This window comes from Psammomys obesus, unplaced genomic scaffold (assembly GCF_907164565.1).
Source record: "Psammomys obesus unplaced genomic scaffold, mPsaObe1.curated_primary_1811, whole genome shotgun sequence".
Taxonomy (NCBI): domain Eukaryota; kingdom Metazoa; phylum Chordata; class Mammalia; order Rodentia; family Muridae; genus Psammomys; species Psammomys obesus.
Genome location: NW_026596057.1, coordinates 25,809,555 through 25,834,537, shown reverse-complemented (window position 1 = coordinate 25,834,537; position 24,983 = coordinate 25,809,555). Strand labels below are relative to the sequence as shown.

The 24,983-nt window shown below is 38.1% G+C and overlaps 1 protein-coding gene across 1 annotated transcript; it reads right to left on the bottom strand.

Annotated features, from left to right (window-relative positions):
- On the bottom strand, nucleotides 1-24,983 carry Rgs13 (regulator of G protein signaling 13). Its single transcript, XM_055624731.1, has 5 exons — nucleotides 24,949-24,983; nucleotides 19,205-19,273; nucleotides 15,901-15,962; nucleotides 1,542-1,708; nucleotides 1-443 (listed from the first exon to the last, which is right to left on the bottom strand). Exons 2-5 carry the CDS (start codon nucleotides 19,267-19,269, stop codon nucleotides 261-263), a joined length of 477 nt encoding a protein of 158 aa, XP_055480706.1. The 5' UTR covers nucleotides 19,270-19,273; nucleotides 24,949-24,983; the 3' UTR covers nucleotides 1-260.

Below are 24,983 nucleotides of genomic sequence, written 5' to 3'. Positions count from 1 at the left end.
TAAAAAAAAAATGTTATAGTGTTTATATGATAAAAGCTAGCTTCTTTTTTCTTCTCTGTTAATTCTCTGTATTATACTACAAATTGTGTTACAATATTTGGGCACTCATTATATTTGGAATTAATTTCCTTTGTGAACTAGAAATCAATTCATAGCTTGGTTTCATTTTCATTTCTGCTTTCATTTTCATTTTGTATATTTTTCTAAATTAAGTTAACACTTGCAAGATGCCATCTTCGGTTTAAACTTTTGGATAGTAATCAAGAGCTTTTGGATTGAACAGTTTTTAGAAGTTTTTGGTACATTTCTGACTTTAAAAATCTGGGATAAGAATCCATTTCCATATGCATATACACAATCTTTTGAGCCTCTTCAAAGCACATTTGAGTGGGGTCTTGAATGCTTTTGATGATAGCTTCCCTTGTTGTGCTGTCGATGTTAATCTGAAAAATGAAATTATAGGTTAAGCGCAAAAAAAAATGTATATGCCTGCAAGGAATGCTTTAATTTACTGCCCTCTTTTTCAGAGCAATATGATAGTGTGGGCACAATTTTCATAGGTATCTAAAAACACTTTTAGGAAATGAAGTCTTTGCTCTTTATAAAAGTAAAAATCCACCATTAACATCTCAGGGATCTAAAGAAAGCTTGAAGTCCCAAACCAAGGAACTCTAGAAACCACTGCTTATGTGGGACATGCCAGTGGTTTGTCAGTGGTAGTCTGCAAACATGGAAGTCTATGAACTAGAGGGCTCTTTTTAAAGAAAATAGGAAATCGGTGGCTGATCTAAACTTTACTCTCGTTAATAGTCACAAATGTGGTGTTAGCCAACTGAGTCCTGAAATGGGAAGCAGGTGAGGGGAAGTGAAGAAACAGAGGGGAGAAGTGGTTACTTCAGAAAACTGAGAATTTCCAGAAGGGTTTGTAGAAATGTTTGAATAATAGCATAGGATTATACTGAGTGATGGCAAAATCGTATGTCACTCTCCATCATTGCATTTGGCATGAGATGTAATTTTCGGTTGTCTCTCTGTCAGGCACCTCAGTGTTAGGCAGCGTAAGTGGCAGTAGTATCGGCAACATGGATGTCAGGTGAGTTTGTTGGTTTATGCTAAAATGCAGTAGCACAGAGGACCAATGCCACTGGGGAAATGCTCATGCACATTTGAGGCACTTCAAGTTTAGGCTGCCAGAGAACTCTTCCAATGGCCCCTCTGTTCTTTTTAACTTTGCTGGGAGTTAAGGTAGGTCAATGGGTGGAGAATCCTGGCTCAAATAGCTCACCTTTGAGTCCTGATGTTACTGTTTAATAACTGTACCACACAGGGGAACACATTAAGTTATCTAAATCTGTCTAATTTTTAGGATTTGTGACCGAAAAATAAAATTAGTAATTCTTAATTTATACCACTTTTAGGAGACATTAGGGCAAAGTATGCCTGGCATACAATGATACCTGAGTTAGTTGTGTTCTTCAAGGGCTACCCCACTGCCACGCCCACCATAGGGGATACCCCACTGCCATGCCCACCGTTACTACCTCTCGAGGAGACTGTGGTCGGATGTACATGTTGTAAAGCTTTTTGGCCCTAGAAATTCTTCCCCTCCGCGAGGCAATTTTCTTGTAGGTTTCACAGGCCATCCAGAATTTGATGTTCTCATCACTGTGCTCCAATTTTAAATATGCTGTGTATACTATTGGGCCATCTGAAAGTAGAAAAATGTGATTGTTTTCATGGGTTAACAGTCGTCATTTAAACAATAATTCATGCAGTTTAATAGAGAAGCCCGAAAAAGAGCTCCAAAGATGCAGAACGAGTGGATACTATAACTTTTATCAGACACACGCTCACGTCTCTGCACCTCTGAAGCATGTTTAACGGTGCCACTAGTTGCTGAAGTCACCCCTTTGATCTGAGTCACTCTGTGGAAAATACTTGTCAGTTTAGATGTTCCTATGGCAGAAAGGCCGGGAGATGTCACAGGAACCCACACAAATGACTTATGCTCCATAGGCAGACAGAACTGTCCTCATAAGGTTACATTGAAGACCTCACAGAAGAGTGATAGGTAAGAACTAGGTTAACAATCTGGAAAGTTGGGGTAGGGAGGAAACTATCCAAGCTATGTCTGAGTGATACTTTGATGAGCCAGAGCTGTTTCTCAGTGTCCAATCAGCAGAACAGGAGTATGAAGCACTGAACATCATATTCATAGTTTATGGTTCAAAGCAGAAATAAGGACCAAGTAAGGAATGGAATCCAAAGGGATGTTGGACATCCTCTCAGAACCTAACACAGGGCAATGTGTTGTGTTGAACATAACTGTCAGACGACACTTGATGAAAAGATGGTTCTCTTCAGCTCTGGTTGTGAGAAGCCTCTGGGTGAGTAAATGAGTAGAGGTCCCATTGCGCAGGAGCTTGTGCTCGTAGATTAGACATGCTCCCATAAGTGTAGCTTGTTCCTCATCATTGCTGGGAACATCAAGCAGTCTCAAGGCTTGAGATGAATACTTTGAGAGTGACACGATACTCCTTTTGGTGACTGTTAAGTCTTTCAGCATATCTGAGACATTTAATTGCTAAATTATAAAGTGACAAAATACCTTTCCAATAATGCTAATAGGATTTTGTTTAGTCAGACCGAATACAAGAACACTTATAGAATGACAGTGAAGATTTTTTTTTTCTCTTACAGACACTCAGTGTATCACTTAATGTTTGCAAGCTGAGGTCAGTACTTGTCCACGAAATCACAAATTGTGCCATAGTGCCAAAACTCTTAAGTATAGGATTTTACTAACAAAATTCTGATTGGTATCATTAACTGTCATGAGAAATAGTGATAATCAAATGGCATAGAAGTGATGAGTACAGTCAGACTTTCCCTCATCTTCATTATTAGGCCAGTTTCCTAGCACTAGAAAATCAAGCTACATGCTCCCTTGATTATCACTGATTATATAGTCAGTGAAATAAGAAGAAAGACAATATTTCATATTCAGAGAAAGTAACAGAGTTACAGATAGAGATACCATTTATAAAACCCATCAGGCTTGGGGAAGGCTGGAAATTTGCCAGAAATATGCTCTGTAGGGGATACACAGACCTAGAGCCCAGCTCATTGTCATGTGGGCAGTTGAGCCTGCAGTACAAGAGGTGGGAGAACAGATCCAATGAGGGCACAGTGCCCATAGGCATGTAGCTTTGTAAGTGACATAGTTAGACGTTACTACAATTTGGGAAACAAAATGAAACTTATATTTCAAATAAGAAGTTTGTTTTCCTGCAGTCACAATTTTACAGCAGTCCTTGCCTAACCATATGCATTGAAAATTGGGAGCAGAGAACACAGTTCTGGTTACACACTTTTAATTTGCATCACTGGGCATACTGAAATTTAAAATTCTACTAGAATATCTATGGTAAATATGGTAATATTTATGGTAAACATTCTGTTTTATTAAAAGTTGTGTTTTGTGGTTAGAGTTTTCCTGACTTTTCTATTCTCGTTATGTGTTAAAGACAACTGTTAGGCTGCTGCATTATCTTCTGTTATTTGCACATTATTCTGAGGTACGTTTGTAACAGTCTTACGTGAGAAAGCTTTAGTCAGTTCGCTGAATGCTCCTTTCAGTTTTGCCAGGAATTTTATTAAAGAAAAAAGTTCTTTACAAAACGAATGTGGTCATATTACTATGCCCAACCAATGCCTTCCCATGACTCAAATGATGAAGGCCGGAGCTTTTGACTGCAGTAGTCAGGCTCGTTGGACACAGAGTTCTACCCTCCTCCCAGCTCTACTTATTCACTTCCAAATGTGGTGCCCGAGTGCTTAGATACACTTCTCAGCACACTTCGTGGGTATGTGCTATCTCATTCATTTATAGTGTTCCTTTCCTGTGTCGTGGTTTATACCTCAACCCTAGGCTCGGCTTGTAGATCACAATGTCAGGGAAAAGTTGCAGAAATATGCCTTGTTGGTTGACAAACAGACCTAATATATAGAGACTCTATATTTCCAATAAATATATTATGGTCTGCCATATTTGTTGATTTCCTCCCATTCAACTGAGAAGCTATGAGAATTAGGACTGCAGGTTATTAAGCACAGAATAAATGGTAAGTGTCAGCTACCGGTGGATAAAAGCTTTATAAGCCAGACTTCTGTATTCTTTATGCTTCTACATTTTAAAGAACTCTCTCATAAGTTGAAAACTGAAGCAGGTCTGATCATTCCCCCTGCATGAGGCACTGAAGACCTGAAGATTATAAAAGTATACTATTGCTTTTATTTTCTGACAGTGGGGGGGAAGTGCTAGCTGAACAACCGTGTCTATAAAAGGCCATTTCTTTTTTCACCCTGCCAGGTGAAAAGGTGCATGAGAAACTGGAGAAGACAAAAAGTGCTAAATGGAAAGGGCTGAGGCAGAGTTGTACAGTAATATAAAGTGTGACAAAGGTAACCATAGCAACAGCAGTGGTTAGCAGACGTTAGGATAAATGATAGTGTAGGAAGCTGCCAATCCCGAGTGGGAGGTAGGGAATCTCCCACAGATGAAGAGAGCTGAGACAATGCACAGAGGGAACAGGAGCCACCGCCGGGAACTTCTCATGCCTGCTCTGTGCCCCTGCAGCAGTGAAGATCCTCCACCAGCCTGATCGGTATCGCTGTGGAGAGGTTTCATTGCCTTGAGCAGCTTGTCAATCCTACACTGTTAAATTCTTCATTTTTTTAAAAGATTGTCTCCCTGTGACTATGATAATTTAGAAGGAGGAGTATAAAGTACATTCAAGTATAATTTTTGACCCAGAGTAAAGGATTAATGCTAGTCCTTATTCAGAACCCCTGCCTATCCAGAATATCAGTGCTGGGCAGCTGAGTGGGACACAGGACAGCCCACAGCTGTGCTTTCTGAGTTAACATGATCACTGTGATCATTTTAAATGGTCAGTCAACAACGTGCAGTTGTCAACTGCTATTTCTCTGATATCATAGCCCTAGAATTTACCAGAAGGGTTATTTGGACTCCTTTTGCACTGGCTGAATTTCTTCCAGGTTCTCTCCTGCCTTTGCTTTCTTTGGTGCTTTACATTTCTGTTTATTTTTACCATGTTAGCCCCCTTCCTTTCTGTCATGTCTTCCGCTCTGTCAGCTGCCATCAGCAGATGATCATGTTACTGGGTTCGCAAAGTGACCAAAACAATTATTGACACCGCACTCCTTCCTGCTACTGACCACATGTTTCCTTCCCTTCTCCGTTATCTGATGTATATTTATCATGAGTGTGTGTGTGTGTGTGTGTGTGTGTGCGCGCGCATATGCGCAAGCACATGGGTATGTTTTACGAGTCTGACAGTGGTTCAGTAGGCTAGGCTGGGTTGCCCTCAGGCTCCAGCGGTCGACCTGTTTCTGTCTCCTCTGAACTGAGATTATAAATATGCCCAACTATGCCCAGGCATTTTTTCTTTTTTGAAAACGCAGGCCCTGGAGACTGAACTCAGGCTCTCACACTTGCAAGTTGAGCATTTCACTGACTGACGTATTTCTGTAAATCCTACTTTCTCTTTTTCTTTAAAGTTTATTTTTATTTTTAACTGACATATAGTGACAGTATGTTGTATATATGTGATATTTCAGCCTATGTGTACTGTATATAATGATTAGATTAGGATAATTGACATATTTGTCAGTTCAGACATGCATTTTCTCCTACCTATTTTTATATGTTAAATTACTTGTCTTCAAACATAGTCATCTTAGTGTTACACTAGCAGCTATTCTCATAAAATTATACCTTTGGGTCCATTTTTTTCCTTTTCTCTGTTCTTACTTGTCTCACATATTGTTCGGGAGCTGGAGACCAAGTTTTGTTCTCTACTGCTTTGAGAATAACATTTTAGATTCCACAAATAAATGAGAACATGTAGTATGTCTACATGGGTCTGATTAAGTTCATTTTTAAAACGTGTGTGTAGGATGTGTGTGAGTGCTGGCTCAAGCATGCCAGGTGGAAGTCAGAGAATAATCTAAGATGTCATTCCTTACTTTCCAACTTGTTTGAGGCAGGATCTCTGGCACCACAGTTTTGCAGGATCCTTCTGTCTCCACCTTCCATCTTTCTGTAGGGATGCTGGAGCTGCGAGTGTGTGCCACTGTATCTGGCTCTATTGGGTATTGGTAATCTGAACTCCAGACTTTAAATTTAAAAAAAAGCACTTAATCCACTGAGAGATCCTCCTAGCTGTCTGCTTTTTTACACAATTATCTCCAGATGTATCCATGTCCTTGTAGACAACAATATTTCATTCTTTTTATGGTTATACAGTATTTCATTAAGAATATGCACACACATATATCAGTCACATTTTCACTTTAATTTTTTTTTTATCAATTTAAACAGCTTGGCACTGATGTTCATTCCATATCTTGTTGATGGAGAAGAGTGTTCTGAAAAATTCAAGTACTGATGTTTTCCCTACATTCACATTTCAACTTCTTTGGCTCTGTAGAATGTAGTGAGATGGCTGGATTATATGGTAGTTTTATTCATTTTTGTGTTTTGAAACTCCATACATTCTTGACTTAATCAATATTAGCACCAACAGTGTACAAGCAGTCTTCGGTATTCACAGCCTTGCCAGAATATTATTGGATTTAAATTTTTTTTATTAAATACAATTTATTCACTTTGTGTCCAAGCTTTAGCCCCCTCTCTTATCCCCTCCCAATCCCAGCCTCCCTCCCTCTTCTCCTCCCATGCCACTCCTCAAGTCCACTGATAGGGGAGGCCTTCCTCCCCTTTTCTCTGACCCTAGCCTATCAGATCTCATCTGGACTGGCTGCATTGTCTTCCTCTGTGGACTGGTAAGGCTGCTCCCCACTCAGGGGGAGGTGATCAAAGAGCCAGCCACTGAGTTCATGTCAGAGAGAGGCCCTGTTCCCCTTACTAGGAAACCCACTTAGACACTGAGCTGCATGGGCTACACCTGTGCAGGGGTTCTAGGTTATCTCCACACGTGGTCCTTATTTGGAGTATCAGTCTCAGAAAAGATCCCTTTGCCCAGATTTCTTGGTTCTGTTGCTCTCCTTGTGGAGCTCCTGTTCCCTCCACTTTCTGTCTTCCTCTTCTTTTATAAGATTCCCTGCACTCTGCCCAAAGGTTGGCTATGATTCTTAGCATCTGCTTTGATACACTGTAGGGTAGAGTCTTTCAGATGCCCTCTGTGGTAGGTTCCCGTCTTGTTCCCTGTTTTCTCCCTCTTCTGTTGCCCATCCCTTTTGTATTTCTGAGTGAGGATTGATCATCTTACCCAGGGTCCTCCTTCTTGCCTAGCTTCCTTAGGTGTACAGATTTTTGTATGTTTATCCTATATTATATATCTAATATCCACTTATAAGTGAGTATATACCATGTGTGTCTTTTTGCTTCACTCAGGATACCTCACTTAGGATGATCTTTTCTAATTCCCACCATTTGCCTACAATTTCATGATTTCCTTGTTTTTAATTGCTGAGTGGTATTCCATTGTGTAGATATACCACAATTTCTGTATTCATTCCTCAGTTGAGGGACATCTGGGATGTTTCCAGATTCTGGCTATTACGAATAAAGCTGCTATGAACATGGTTGAGCAAATGTCCTTGTGTACTTGAGCCTCTTTTGGATATATGCCTAGGAGTGGTATAGCTGGGTCTTGAGGAAGCACAATTCCTAATTGTCTGAGAAAGCACCAGATTGATTTCCAAAGTGGTTGTACAAGTTTGCATTCCCACCAGCAATGGAGGAGGGTTCCCCTTTCTCAACAACCTCTCCAGCACTTGAGTTTTTTGGTTTTTTTTTTTTTTTTGCCACTTGAGGTATTTTTTATTAAATTTTTATTTTTTTACATTAATTACATTTTATTTTCTTTGCATCCCAGCTGTAGCCCCTCTCTCATTCCCTCCCAATCCCACCCACCCTCCCTCATCACCTCCTTGCCCCTCTCCAAGTCCACTGATAGGGGAGGTCCACCTCCCCTTCTATCTGACCCTAGCTTAACATCACTTGAGTTTTTGATCTTGTCCATTCTGATGAGTGTAAGGTGAAACCTCAGGGTTGTTTTGATATGCATCTCCCTGGAGAATAAGGAGATTGAGTATTTCTTTAAGTGTTTCTCTGCCATTCGATATTCCATTACTGAGAATTCTCTGTTTAGTTCTGTATCCCATTTTTCTTTTTTATTAAATTTTTATTTGTTTATATTAATTACAGTTTATTCACTTTGTATCCTAGCTGTAGCCCTCACGCTCATTCTCTCCCAATCCCATGGATTACTTGGTTTGTTGGTATTTAACTTAAGTTCTTTATATTTTGGATATTAACCCTTTATTTCCTTGGGGGATATAGGAATATTTAATCTATTTACCTGATCTTGATTTAATTTAGGTAAATGGAGCCTCTTAAGAAAATTGGCCATTTCCTTTAGATTTTCAACTTTTTTTGTCAGAACTCTTTATTCATTGTCTTTTTGATAATGGTTATTGTTGTTAAGGTATATAATACTAGCCTATTGTAGTTTGATTTGCATTTTCTTCATACTTAGTGATGGTAAGCCTTTTTTTCATACCATTACTAACCATTTGTATATTCTCTTTTGGGAGATGTACATAGAAATCATTTATTCACTCTAAATCAGATCGTGGTTGTTATTATTATTTTACTGTTGAATTGCTTTAATTTCTTGTAAATCTTGGAAATCAATTCCTCTTTAAATAAATACTTCATAAAATTTATGTAACTTACTTTATATATTCTACTTTGCTTCCACCATGCCACTGTAAATGCTTCTGTTCAGGTGTCAAGAGCATCTATGTTATCATATCTAATGGGCCCTGCTATAAACTGATTTCTTTCCAGTCGTCAATACAGTTCATGGCAGTTTTCTTGAAAGAGCTGTTTTGCTTGGCTTCCTTGGTAATACACTATTTTTCTTCCACATTAATGCACCTGATGCTTCTTTGTATCTACTCGTTCTTGTTCCTGAACTCTGAAATATACCAAGCACCATCTCTGTCTTTCTTCTTTATCTTGACTCTTCTAATAATCTTTGGACCCATAGTTTTCATTAGCATACAGATGCTAATTATTTCCAAGCTTGTCTTCTCTCCTGAGTTCTGTTCCTAGCTGGCTTATTACAATATCCTTTTAACTAGTTTCCCTTAGTTTTTCTTCAGAAGAGATCTGGGGAGATGTTTTAAAAATATGTTGATTTTGGTTAGTGTTCAGAGTAAGGTCATTTACATGGCCACATGAGACCTTATGTATCTGACTTTAAAATTTCTTTCAGTTATTTGCAGACACCAATCTCACATTTTTTAACCTTTTGTACATATTTTCTTGCTGTTTCACTTTATATCCAAAGACCTCAACATAAATGTTTGCTTCTTATAACTTATTGCTTTACTCAAATCTATGCCTTCTGACAGTTTTGTTCCCTGTCAACAATTCTCAGTTGAATTATTGTAGTCTTGCACCTTCTTTCCATATCACTTGATTTTATTTTTTTATCAAAACACTTAACACTTCATGAAATTATCTATTCGTTAGTTTGCTTGGTCCTTGTCTCCTCTGTCTTAGTGGAGTATGTGGGCTGAGTGTATATATACCTTATTTATCTCATCTCCATCCTCATGTTGTCCCCCAGACACATGGTAGAATTATTTTAATCATCCAAGTGCTCTTTTTATTTGTATAAAAAAAATTTATCCGTGAGTTACTTCTATTGTTATCTTCTCAAAATTAGTTTGCTCTTAGAGGTAGAAGGTAGGTTCCTCTTGCTGATGACATCATGCATTACAAACACAGGACCTTCCCTGAGGACTTGCTTTCATGGAACAAGAAGGCCCCATGCAAGCTTTCAACAGAGGTAAGCATCCAACCGTCCTTACACCCACAGATAAGTGTAGTCCTCAGCCCTCATCAAAGAAACTTCTCTTTGCAATAGACCAATACCACTGTAGAAACCACAACCAACCAAAATGCAGAGTTTTAGAGCCCAGTCCCTGTGAATAAAATACAATACAGCACAATTGTCACACTTAGGGCCCAGATATAATTTCAGAACAGGGGACAGAGAGATTGTAAGATCTAGAGGAACAGTGAGTTAGCGGTGATTTTTGTGTCTCCAAGGAATGTCAGAAGCTACATCCCTAAAGGACCACCAACTTGACTGCCTATACATGAACTGAACAAGGGCAACAACTGACAGTGAGTGGGGGAAAGCTCATGAAGCCACAACTGTTGACAAAGAACTATAGGCAACAAAGAATGCTGAGAGCTGGAGAAATAGCCTTCCTCAGGGAATAGCACACAGATTTGTTATCCAATACCAAATGGTCAGCCTTGAAAACACACAAGTAGCATTGTACAAATTGAAGTTTGTATTTATATATTTAGGAATGTGTGTGTGTGTATGTGTATGTGTGTATGTGTGTGTGTAACAATTATAAAAGACACCATGAATTTGAAAGAAATAAAGGTTGAATATATGGTTTGGAGGAAGACAAAGGGAAAATGATGTAACTCTATTATAATCTCAAAAAATAAAATTAATTAATGAAGCATCTATCACTAAAAAGATAAAAAGAAAATTGGTTAATGTATGTGATGTATTTATTTGTTTTCTGGCATTATAGATTCTGATTCTATATCTTTTCTGCTTTCACTAATCTTAGTTAGTGTTTAGTTACCAGAGACATCCACAGAACTACTTTTTCCATATCCATGTTGTTGAAGCCTGATGCCTCGATTGCAATTTTGTTTGCAGTGGCAAGGTATGGGTTCCTGTCATCTAGGGAAAATCTTAGATAAGTCTCAGTATTTTGTTGGATATATTAAAAGTTTTTTTTTTCCATGACACATATTTATTGTTGTCCCTTCTGAAAAATATGTTTTAAAAATTTAGATATTTGAAAAGGTAAAGAATTTTCAGTCACCTGTAGATTTTTAAAATTTATAGAGCATTTTCCACTTCTTTCACTGTGGATGATTTAACTGACACTGACTTTCACATCAAACACCAAAAAATCAACACACTGCATTTCTTCATTTAAAAGATACTCTTTATATATACACGCTTTACCACTTGCATAATTTCTATATTTAAATTACTACCATTCATTACTTTATGCAGCCTTAGCATTATTTTTAATCAAACGTATTGTTTTTTTAAAAACTAAATTTTCCTTTGGAATTCCATTCATATTACTTCTAAAAGTTGGTTTAATAACTATTTTCTGTCTCTCCACAGTCTACCATAAATGGTGATCCTTTCCTTCTTTCTTAAAGGACTTTCAGGTTTTGAAAAAAAACCAGCTTTTTTTTTCCTGTGGAATTTTATATGTATGATAAGTTCATGTGGTTTTCCCTGGGCATGCTGCCTGATAACTAAAATAAACAATATGTACTCATTATTTGAGAACATAAACAAAAAACAAAAACAACAACCAAAAAATCTTTGTCTGCCATTAATATCTCATTGAATAACACCTAGAGTGTGTTTAGGTTACAAACATTCTTAATTTTGAATTAACAACTGGCTTTGCCATAGCTCTGTTCTTAGCCTTATTTCTTCTTCTTTTTCTTTTTCTTCTTCCTTCTTCTCCTCATCCTCCTCATCCTCCTTGTCCTTCTCCTCCTCCTCCTATGTCTTCTTCTCCTACTTCTCCTCCTCCCCTTCCCTTCCTCCTCCTTCTTCTACTTTTTCTTCTCTTCATCTTCCTCCCTTCTCCTTCTTTCTCATCTTCTTTGTTTTTTCATTTTTTAAAAAATGTAGAACGATATCACTTTTCACCCCATCTAGCCCTTCCCAGCTGACCTTCCTTGAAGTCCTTCCATGTTTCCTTTTCTTTGATTATTATTATATGCATATATATGTATGTGTGCAAATATATGTACTGCTGAGTTCATTTTTGTTGCTTGTGTATATAGGATTTCAGGGATGATCACTCTTCATTGGACAAACCATATAAGGGGCTCATCCCTGCGAGAGACTAATTTTTCTTCTTCCGTCATTTATTAGTGGTCTGTGGTTCTTTGTCTATGCATGGGACCCTACAACATTTCCTCCTTTCATGTTAATGATAAGGAGATTGTTTTGACTTTGGCAAGAAATGCATTAAGGTGCAATAAGTGGCACTTAAATCATGGTGGCAACCAAAAGCTATTTTATCAGACTTCAGGCCCACTCAACAGGAAGGAAATCATGGTACTAGGTACAGAAACCTAGTTACTGTCTGGGAGTAGGGAGGCCATGAACCTTAGAAAACAATCTACTGCCACTACTTTGCTAGGCCAGCATAATTATTTCCCACATTCTAAATATTATCCTTGTACCCACAGAAAAGTGTCACTTCCCCCCCCCCCCCGATTAAAGAATCCTTTCTTTACAGCAAATGACAGAAAACCCAACTGGACATAACACAGGTATTGACAGGCTGTAGGCAGCACAGCCCAGTGTATACATCCCCAGTGTGTACATCTGCATCCCTGCTCCTACACCCAGGGCTCAGGGACCACTGCAGAAGAGGGCTCAGAAAGACTGTAAGCGCCAGAACAGCAGACTTCTGCTGGGAAACAGTCACTCCTAGAAATGGCTGCATAAACTTTGCCCTTTCAAATTTCCACTTTGAATAAAGTTTTTGAATTTAACGGCATTGTGTTGAATATAGCTATTACTTTATAGTTTCCCAACGAATATTTCTTTCATTAATTTCCCATTATTTCTTGAGTCTCAGAATAGTACATTTCATTTCTATGTGGATTTCTGATCCATATAGTCTTAGAGGCTGTGTTTTAATCTCATTAACAAGTGAAATTTGCATATCTTAGCCTCCTAGATACATTTTATTTGTGTCTTTGGTTAGTGTAAACACAATCTTATTCTCTAGACCATACAGTTTCTATATGTTTCTTTCTTAGTTTTTCTAGTTAACTGGAAAATCATCCTATTTGTAGGATGATTTTTTTTTGTGTCTGTGTGTTTCTCTCTCTTTTTTTTAAATTTTATTTTTCTTATTAGTTACATTTTGTTAACTCTGTGTCCCAGCTGTATCCCGCTCCCTCATTCCCTCCCCAACCCCACACTCCCTCCCTGGTCTCCTCCCTGCCCCTTTCCAAGTCCACTGATAGGGGAGGACCTCTTCCCCTTTCATTTGACCCTGTTTTATCAGGTATCTTCAGGGCTGGCTGCAAAGTCCTCCTCTGTGGCCTAATAGGACTGCTCCTCCCCTGGGGAGGGGGGAGGTCAAAGAGCCTGTCCTTGAGATCCTGTTAGAAATAGTCCTTGTTCCCCTTACAGGATGATTTTTTTTTTAGTCACTTTTAAATTATCATATTGTAGAATTGTAAAATGAATTTCATACTAATTTGACTTCATAATTTCATGGACTTTACTAAGAGCTGTGAGATGCCTTCCTGCCTTCACCTTTTCTGTAGTCTTTGCTTATTCTCATGACACTGTACATCTAATTACTGAGTCTCACTAAGCAAGCACTCACTTGATACCCATGTGAGATAATTATCTCTATCCATTCTACTCATCTTTGTCAGGTCTTCAGCACTGGCACATAAATTTACATAATAGAGCTTGGTATATTGATCTTTTCTTATAAGCCTACGAGGTACAAATGACACTTTTAGTCTTTCAGTGGAATGTGAAATTAATAAGCAATTTCTATTTTTCAAAGAGTTTCACAATGAGTTTGGGAAAAAAAAACTCATTACCCAAGTTACAATTAAAAGAGGAATAAATAAACTGACAAAATTGAACAGGAAGAACATTTCTAAATCATTTTGTAGAAAAGGAGGAACCTGAGTTTTAATTTTCAAGGTGTGGAGGATTGGGTGAGAAAAATGGACTTGGGCAAAAACCTGTAAGAGGGCAGAGTCATGATGTACAGGTAAGGGATGGAGCATTGGTCATGATGATGGAAGGTGTGTCTTATAAATGACACATCTAGAGACAATTTTTAGAAAACTGTTGAGTTAGGGTATCATGGATCCTTAACACTGAGACAGAAAGACAATGAGCTGTGTACCTTATAAATGCCATTTTTTTTTTTTTGTGCTCAGGACATATTATGTACTGAAACATGTCTTGTATGTTTGACCAGTACAATAGTGTTGAATAAAGAGATGATATTATCCCCACTTTACAGAAGAGATGTCTGTGACTCTGGGAATGGGATTAACCTGGCAATGATGTAAACATGGGTTAGGGCTGATATTAAAACTGTTTGGAGAAGAATCAATACAGCTGACCTAACTGGCAAGTCTCTCTTCTCCTTCTCTTTATGTGCCCTAAAATTTAACCCAAAGATACAGTGTTTAATTCATGATCATGCTGGCGAGTTACATCAGAGAACTATGAATAGTACTTGATAAGTTAAAGGCATAGTTCAAGCCATCTTGTAAATAAAATAAAGAAAATATGCCATGTGCATCGTCGGTGGAGTGGCTTACAACTGAAGATAGGCGCTTAGTTGGTGCTCCAGATCTGGAGATATACAACACTACCAGAGGAGCCTGAGAATCCAAATTAGAGGGTGAAGGAATTCTAAGAGAAAGAGCCAAGAGCCAAGGGTTTATGTTTCCCATCATTGCCCTGTGAGTCAGAAATAACAGATGTACTAAAGAATGTTCTTGAGGCTGTGAGAGCAGGTAGTGTCCTAGGAACAGAGAGGCCCCCAAGACTGACAGGCTGTACTGTTTAGAATAACCTTGCACCCCCGCTAACTAATTCAAACATCGTAGTAGCACAGTTGACTCCTGTTCACAGTCAGGAGAGCTGAACAAAGCATTATTCCCAGACATCTTCACACAGGGATGTCTCTACTAAAGATATAAGTCCATCGACAAACATTAACAAACATTTGATGGGATGAAAGAAACTAAGTTCAGTAGAGTTTTGAGCACCTTCTTTTTTCTTCTGTTTTTTTAATTTAAATTTTATTGTATTTTATTATTTCTTAAGTTTAAGTTTTATTATTTTATTTATTATTTATTTATTTATTACAATTTATTCACTCTTTATCCCAGCTGTAGCCCCCTCCTTTATCGCCTCCCAGTCCACCCTCTCTCCCTCTTTTCCTCCCATGCCCCTCACCTAGTCCACTGATGGTGAAGGTCCTCCTACCCTTCTATCTGTGGTCTATCAGGTTTCATCATGACTGGCTGCATTGATAACCTCTGTGGCCTGGTAAGGCTGCTTTCCCACCCAGGGGGAAGTGATCAAAGAGTCAGCCACTGAGTTCATGTCAGAGACAGCTCCTGCTCATCTACCAATTTTCTGTTTCAAACCTAACAGACAGTTCTCCCGAGTGCCTTTCATCTTCCATATTAACTATATTTTGCTTCTAAACTTATGTGTTCACTCACATTGCTATGGCCTTTCATTTGTACCTTTGAGATCTGATGCTTGTGCCATTATGCACAGAACCACTGGAGTCAGAGACTGAAAAACTCCATGGAGTTTTAGAACGAGGCTCAGATTGGTTCTTACTTTTGAAAGCACTTAGAACAGCAACTTTTTAATAGTTTCCAAGCACTAACTTTAGTAACCTATGGAAGGCGGTATATTTCAGTATGTGTTACTATTTCAGCATATTCCCAATGGGTCTTATACACATACTTGTGAAGAATAAATACCCACAGTGACTAATCTTGTTTTAATTAACACCAAAGAAAATAACAGTGGTTGGCATGACAAGCTATTTTCAAGTTTTCCTTTTTTAACTCTGTCAGTTGCCATTTAGAAGGTGGCAAGCAATGCCACACTTGTCATCTGGCACTCCACCCCTCCCTCATGAGAACGAAACAGGCCGCTTATTCAAAGATGACATAAGCATCATACTCACACTTTGTAGCCATCAGACTTTCCAGGGATTGGGCCCATCCTAAAACTTCCTCCAAAGTAAGGCTTTGAAAAGAAACAAAAGTGCTGATTGCGATAAATTATTACCAAAGTTTTGCCGAACTAAATGAATCTATGTCATCTTGAGAATAATAGCAAAATGTGATTGCACTGCTTATCATTCTTTAATCCTTTATGTTTTACTTTTCACTGAGTTTTTAAACTGTAAAAAAAAAATGAGAGGTGCATACTTAAAAATGGAAAAGAAACATTTAATATAGAAAAATGGTTATATAATCTCATTTTTTAATTTTCTATTAGAATTGTGATAGATTTAGCCTTTGAAATGTATATATTTGTGTGTTTTTTTTTTTTACCAAAGATTATGTTTTGCATACATAGTTTCTGTTTATATACTCTCCTTATACACATTTTATATGTAAATAGTATGGTCTTACTCCTTAACTTGTAAATGAATCATTTATAGAACATCTTGGTGACTGTAATATTCTACAAGGCACCTTCTGGAGCTTATTTAGTTGCTCTAAACATATCTGAGTATTTCTCATTTTTTACCATTTAAGCTACGTGAAGTCAAGCTTGCGTGACTGTATAGCTGTGGTACATTTTTAGATTAGTAGAAACAGATAAAAGGCAGGCGCACTGAAAGTTCCAGACACAGGGTCCCACATTGCCGCCACACGACTGTCTAGTGTTTTCTGCCCCTGTCACCCATGCGCCCACTTACCTAATGAATAGAGTTTATCTACAAAGCTTATGTGCACACTTTCATGTGATATCTTGTTTATTATTTTTTCAGTTTTTATATGATATGTGTGTATTTACAGATCGAATTTTGAAGGTTTTTAACTTTAATGATGGTAGAATATGTCAAATTACATTTGACCCAACAGAATGAATAAAGCGATACTTGTAAGTGGTTTGTGAAAGATGCTGGCTTGAAGCCTTCATTCTGTTTGTGTTGGTGAGCATCCTGAGGTGACTGGTAAGTGACCCTACTTTCTTACACATGAATAGTTTTATTTCCCTGTATCAAAGTTGCTAATATGTTCATCACCCATTCAGTTTCTGCTTCACATGTGTCTTCCCACCTCTAGCACTAGGTATAATGTAAGAAAACTGAAAATGCAAGCAAGGACTATTCCATGCTGCCCCGGTAGGGTCAGCCCGAATGTTAATTCGTCATTGATGACCATCAGCATTAACTGGTTATGAAGATAAGAAAAGGTTAATGTTAATATAACCCAGACCACGCAGCACTGTTATTCCTGTAACAACTCTGTTGGTCTTGCCAGATCCATGCAGACTTACACATCAGTTCTCAAAGACATTTTCATAAAATTTTTTTCTGACTCATGTTCTTTTTCTCCCTCTAGAAGTTCAGAAGAATAAGCTAAAATATTGTTTTCAGTCTATTGAAGTGGGAAGCGTGAGGCAGGTTTCTTGCATACTTTTGTCTCACCAATTCCCTTGTGGAGAAAAGAATAAGATCTGGAGTGAGGGGAGACAACATTACTGTATTGGGAAATTGTTGCTAAGAGAATATCTTTGCCTGTATGATTTATGAGACATGCTGACCGTGGGTTGGAGGACATTTTTATTTGAACTTCATTTTTGTGCTGGCCCATGATGAAAATGATATCCTTGGAATTATTTAAATATTATTTTAAGCACCTTTGCCCCTAGATCAGCCTAGGTTTCCTGATCTGAGTTCTCCAGTTTTGTTTCTCTTCTTTTTTTCTCGTCAGGAAGACATTGAAAAGTAATCAGACATGTGGACATTGTGAAACTCTTGGCATTGTTGCTTAGAGTCTGATGGTTGGAGGATCCAGTGTCCATGCTAGATTTAACACATCTCCACATTTTAGCTTTTATTATTATGTCTATATCTGACAAATTTATTATGAATGAAAAGCCTCTTATTAAATGAACTCATATGGAGGGTCTGCAAAGCAGACATGAAAAAAATTATTCAAGTTTTGATAGTGATAGAGCATAGAAAGTTTGTTCTGATCTATCTATTCTATCTTTCTCTATGGGTATGCCTGCATGGTTCACAAATCTTCAACTGGTCACTAGAATACTAAGTTTTAGGGTTGACCGCCCACCACTACAGCAATCTTTCTTCACCCAGCAGTAGTGTATGACCTTGTGAGACCTTCTCTACCTTAGTGGGAGGTCAGAGAGGTCAAGAGTTCTGATATACAAGAATGTGTTCAGAAGCCTTCACTTGGCCTAGGTTTAGAATATGTGGTTAACCTAACAGGGGTTTTCAATCTGTGAATCCTTTGTGATAAATCCAGTCATTTTGGTGTCTTTCCAGGCACACTTTACATTTTAGTTTATTTGCAGATATCATTTTAAAAGGCTGAATCTTTATAATAAAACATATTATTAGAAGACAAGGAACAGGACAGGAGCTTTCCACAGAGGACCTCTGAAAGACTCTATCCACCAGGATATTGGAGGAGATACTGAGACTCATAGCCAAACTTTGGGCAGAGTGCTGGAATCCTTATGGAAGAAGAAGGAGATAGAAAGACATGGAGGGGACAGGAACTCCACAAGGAGAACAACAGAACCAAAATACCTGGGTCCAGGGGGTCCTGCATAGACTGATACTCCAACAAAGGACCATGCATGGAGAGGACATAGACCCACTGTTCAAAGGAAGCCCATTGGCTGCTCAGTTTCCAAGTGGGTTCTCTAGTAAGGTGCACAGGGGCTGTCTCTGACATGAACTCAGTGGCTGGCTCTTTGTTTACCTCCCCCTGGGAGTTGCAGCCTTGCCAGGCCACAGAGGAAGATGATGCAGCCAGCCTTGAGGAGACCTGATAAGCTAGGGTCAGATAGAAGGAGAGGAGGACCTCCTCTGTCAGGGGACTAGGGAAAGAGCATAAGGGGAGAAGAGGAAGGGAGGGTAGTACTGGGAGGAGACAAGGGAAAGGGCTGCAGAGGAATGAAAAGTGAATAAATTGTAATAAATAAATAAATAAAATAAATTTTAAAAAACTCCCTTAATATAAACATGACTTTTTTTTGAAGGATGTTTGTAAAAGACTCTCTAAAACATTAAAGTAGCCACGTTTTCAGGTATATACCACAAATAATGGAAATGAACTTTATTTCGACCCATGATTGCTCCTCTGGTGAAGTTTCTCATGTGTAAATGAAAATTTTACTTTCTCACAAAATATATTTAGAGCATAATTTAAATAAACATGTAGCTATTTATCACATGACTAAAAAAGTCTTTAAAATGGCCATAATGTTTAAAAGCTACTTACTTTGAAGGAAGCCTCTTAGATTCAGCTCTGCATAGCTTACAAATCCAACAGATATGTCTGCTCATTTTTCTAAAAAATAAAAAAAGAAGTATAAGATATGCAATCAGTCATATAAAGTGACTGCCTGATAGCATCAATTTTCAAAGAACATAAATCAGAAATCACAAAAAAATAAAATTTTAAAGTTAGCAGAAGTCACTGTAGGTCATGAAGGAAGAAGGAATAAAAATGACTCATCTCATACATATTTCATAAGAATATAGGTGATTAGATCCTTCAGTGACTTTAGAATTCCTCTTACCCACCTATTCATTAACAACAGGGTTTTTTAAATACAGAGCTCTGAGAGATGTATTTTAATTAGAACCCACTGGCAATGAATTTACCAAGTCTAAGTCTTCCTTTCTGGGACAATTCTTATTTTTAGAACACTTCCTAAATATATGAAGGAAAACTTGCCTCTTTGTAATTAGTCAAATAAAATAGCATAAACAGCCAAATAAAAACTTGTTAAGAATAAATTCTGAAAAGAGTAGAGTAGTTTTTACATAAGTTTTGGCATTTTGGACATTGTAACTTGAAATTCTAAAACAGTCAAATCTGTCTAGGCAACACATGTCATGATAGATTTTTTTTTTTTTTAACTCAGGACTTTGAGAAAACAGCTAAAAACATGCTAGGGATAATTGAATCCATGTTTTATATAAAATCTGGAAATAGTTTGGCAGCCATACATAGGTAGTTATATGAAGAGAATTGCTGAGGGTCAGTAGTGAAATTTCACGATCCTATTGACTCATTCAAAGCATCTGTCTTTTGAGCTCCTATCCTCTGCCAACCTCTCAGTGCCAATGAGAGATGTACAGAGACCTCATTTCCCCTCTTTCTGTGCTGACAGGCACGCTGTGAAAAAACATGTTGTAGGATTTTGTTAGAGGGGCTGTGTACACCTGCAGGAGGAGAACTGAGTCAGACCTGAGAATAGTCAGTGAAGCCATCCCAGCAGTGTTGGGCTGTGCTGGGAAGATTTGGGTGAAAGAGGGACTGCTTAGGAAGTAGTGGTCAGTTGAAGAAAAGACAAGAATTGGGTTGTCTAAGGTAGAAAGAGGAGAAACCTGGAGAGAAGAGCCTAGAGAGGTAAGATTGGCACAACAATCGTCTTTGGATGTGTGTTTTGAGGGAAGTGATGGAAGCAAGTTTAGCTGAGTGATTTGGCTTGAAGGAAAAGATGGATGTTTTCACAAAAACTTAAGAGAAGCCAAAAGCACAGTGTGGGAGAGAGCGTGAACTGAAAGGACAGCCTAAGATGGCTGAAAAGTACACACATCTCAAAAAGCTGGTGAAAGAGGGGCCCACGAGACAAAAATCAGAACAATGCCGTATCACAGACAACAAAGAACATGCTTATTATTGAAGAACCCAAAATCCACGGTTGAGTTTCAGAAAGAGATATCCATTGTACATTTACATTTAGAGATCATTAAAAAAAATCAAAATATGGTCTTATAAGAGACTTGTACAATTTTAAACAATAAGGATTTGGAAGTGAAAAAATTTAAAAATGAATGAGTAATTATGTTGGTGTCCCTAGACAATAAGACAGCAAAGGATTTGAAGGTGCCACCAGATCTGTTAACAAGAATATCATTAATGAGCACAGTAGGGCAGAGTGGGCAGCGACAAGGTACAGAAAGTAATGAAATGGAATCCTAATTCCTCCCTCCCCCATCTTTTTTGAAAGCTGTCGAAGAATGATACAACAGGGATCCAGAGGCAGGACTCTCCCTCTTGACTGTTCTAGCTTGCATGTTGGTAGTGTGTGTTAGGGAACTCTTCAGTGTGACAGTATGAATTTGGTAAAAGTTATCCATGGATAGATATGAGAAAAGTGGTGAATGTAATTACAGCAAGCATTGTGCAAGTCAATAGATGTACATAGGGAAACAAGTGGGAGGGAGGGAGGTTAACTGATTAACAGAGCCTCTTTTGATTGTAAATATAATAACATAAGTGGAAAGGGAAGTTTATTATGGGGCTATGTATGTATGCAGCTAGATTCTAGATGATCTTACATGCAGGAATAAATCATTGCATTCCACATTGCGGATAATAGTAATTTACTGAAGTTTTAAAATCTCAAAGTGGTGAAAACAGAAGTCTTTTTTTTTTTTTTTAAGAAAGAGAAATCTGACTGAAGGTGATTAATAATGAAATGAGTGTGTCTGAGAGAACCATTGCATTGGTTGTCTATTTATAATGACAACTATAATTGGGCCCTGAGCTCTATTAGTGAAGTGAAGTTTCCATACCCAACATATCTTGCTTAATCTTGAACATCCTCACTGTCCATGTAACTACTCATCCTTGTCTCCTACAAGGACTCGGTATTTCTTCTTGAGCAATTGATTTGTTTCAATGTCTTTTCACTTCATCCACTAGAGCCAGGTGTACCCATTTTCATATTTATATCATCTCTGTAACTCTAATATATGTCTTTTGTCAATTATAATATTCTTAATAGATATAATGGACTCAGACAAAACCACAACAGCTCATACGCAACACTCACTGATGTCAGATGCAGAGTGTAGGTACTTTGTGGGTACACTAGAGCTCAGGGCTTTTCCAGGGCTCCCGAGAACAGCCAGTCTATTCAAATAGCTCGGGGTTCTGAAACTAGAATAACACATGCTTGAGTTGAGGCTTTTATTAGCTGTGTGACCATGGGCACATTAATTTACCTCTCAGATTATCTATTTCCTTTTCTCTGAAACGGAACAATGAAGATTAGAAAAATAGATGCATGCAAAAAGTTTCTGTTCCAGTTTTTCTGACCTTCAGCTTGCTGTACTCTGTCACTCAGGAAGTATTTTCCAAGCCCTTTGTAGGAAGGAAGTACACGTATGACCAGACTGTAGTCTTTCTTTCCTTTTAAAGTTCAACTCAAATGACCACTTTTCCTTATTAATACTGCTCATTCTTTTACATGTGAATATACGCTCTCTTTGATCACCACCCCCTGGGAGGAGTGCAGCTGTACCAGGCCACAGAGGAAGACAATGCAGCCAGTCCTGATGAGACCTGATAGACTAGGGTCAGATGGAAAAGGAGGAGGACCTCCCCTATCAATGGGCCAAGGGAAAGGCATGGGAGGAGAAGAAAGAGAGAGGGTGAGATTGGGAGGGGATGATGGAGGAGACTACAGCTGGGATACAAAGTGAATAAACTGTAATAAATAAAGTAACTAAAAAAAGAAAATCCTGTTTGTTTGTTTTTTTCATTTTTAAAAATTGCTACCTCATTTTGTTTTCTGTTTTAGAGATTAGCCTAAAGATTGAGTTAGGTGAGTTAGATATAGGTATTTTGAATCTCCAGGAATGTATGTCATACTGAAGGACAGAAGCCCCAAAATAGAATTTGCCTGGCCAGAAGTTTGAGAGCCAGAGTGGAAAGGCGAGAAAGAACAGTTCCCCTATATTGTCCCCTTGGAGATAATTTTGCGGGTGGTCTTTTCTATAGACATGCATGATTCAAAGGGAAACAGGAGACTGAGATTCATGTGGGCATACTTGTCAAGCTACAGAACCCCGAGAAGCTATTTTTTTAAGCTCTTTATCTTTATCTTTATTATTTTTTTTTAATCCCAGCAAAGCTCTGTTTAGATAAACAGTATTCTTGTTCTCAGTTAAAGGACTGATACAGAACAAGGTTCTGCCCAAGCTGTTCATTCCTTGGGCAACACTCTAAGAGACTGATAGTTAACTATAAATATACATACATTAGATACATATACATGCTATTTAAAGTTCTAACTTATCTACTCCTATTATAAGTAATTTCAAATATTATTTGATAAATATTTGTAAGCAGTTGTTTTTATATTGTTTAGTATTCCAAGTCACACTCAAAGGTTTATTAAATTACAGAATACAAAAAGAATATAATGATTTAAATTGCAAAAAAAAAAAATCTTTGGACATATTATACATAGAGTGCATAGAGCTCTTGTTCTATGATGTCCTCTGGCTTTCCAGTCCCTGAGACTTGATGCATGTTGTCCTAACATTGCAGGTCCGTTTCCAGGTTTGCCCCGGTCCTTCAGCCCTCTCTTGCCCAAGTACAGGATAACCATACTAAAATCTACAGACCTAAAGAAGCTGAATAACAAGAAAGACTCTAGGGAGGATGCTTAATTCTCATTCCTAAGGACAAATAGAATGGACACCAGAAGTAGTTGAAGAGGGGGAACAGGAAGGGAACCTTAGATGTCCTCAGAAAGACTCCACCAAGCACGGGATGGAAGCAGATGCTGAGACTAAGAGCTAAACTTTGGGTAGAGCACAGGGAGTCTTACAGAAGAGTGATGGCGGGGGGTGGGGTGGGAGGAATAGAAGGACCAGGAAGAGACAGGAGCTCCACAAAGAGACCAACAAAGCCAACAAATCTTGGTCAGATAGGGGGTGACTGCAGAGACTGATGCATCAATCAAGGCCCATGGATGGAAAGAGCCTAGACTGCTTGCCTAAAGACAACTCAGTCTCCACGTGGGTTCGCTACTAAGCGTAGCAGAGTTTATCTCTGACATGGACTCAGTTGCCCCCTCTTTGATCACTTCCCCTTGGTGGGGTGGCCTTGCCAAGCTCCAGAGGAAGAAGATCATGGCAGTCCTGATGAAACTTGATAAGCTAGGGTCAAATAGTAGGGGAGGAGAACCTCCCTTATCATTCGACTAGGGGAGAGGGAAAGGGGAGAAAAGGGAGGGTAGAACTGGGAAGACACGAGGGAGGGGGCTACAGTTGTAATATAAAGTGAATAAATTGTAAAAAAATAAACAAAGAATTCTAGAACTGAATGTCCATACACATGCCCATGTGGCTTCATATGATTGTCATTGGATTCATGATCTCATGCACCACAACTTTCCTGGGATGAAGGACGACACTTTTATACCTCAAAATGTTCTCTACATAAAAGCAAAGACGTTAAGTCACAAATATTTAATTTTAAAGAAAAAGGTCAGATTGACTAATTGAGTTCATTCTCTCTTCCAACTAAAATGCTGGTAAGATCAGAGGTAAAGCACACACAAGACTTAAACATGAAAAAAACAAAAAGATTAAAGAAGAAAGGAAAAACAATAAAATATTTCAAAGTAGTTTTGGAAGATAGGAAGCAGATGGAGGGTAAAGTTAAAATTCTCAAACCTCTAAGATGAGAAGAACAAACACAGACTTTGGAATTTCATTTGACCAAATGAAGAACATAAAATTCACAGTGTGAGGACAAAGAATTTCTAAAATAAGTATTTCCTAAATGCTTCTAATTTAAAAATAAAGAGAAAAGCTGCAACTCTACATCCTACAATCTTTTGTCATTAAATCTTCATCTTTAGTTTCCACCAACATAAGAAGTGACAGGGTTGAATGCGATCAAATTTGCACTTGGGGAACTGTAAGAAATGTAGTGAGTGTTTAAAAAAATGAGGAATTCTAATTTTTAAAACAAGTGAAATAAGGATTTAATTAATGTACACCATTAGTAAACTTAAATTCGTTTTATTTGCTAAATCTAGCTAAGCCCATCTTTAGTTAAATTGCACTTCTCAAATTAGAGTACAAGAAAAGAATAAAAGTTAACCTCAAATATTCCTTAGAACTTCAACTCCATTTTGGTAAAAAGCTCCCAGTTTAGAACAATCTAAATTGATGTGCTGGAGAACCGGTTTATATTGTGGATAAACTCACCAAGCTTCAAGTTAGTGACAGTCCTGTTTTATTCA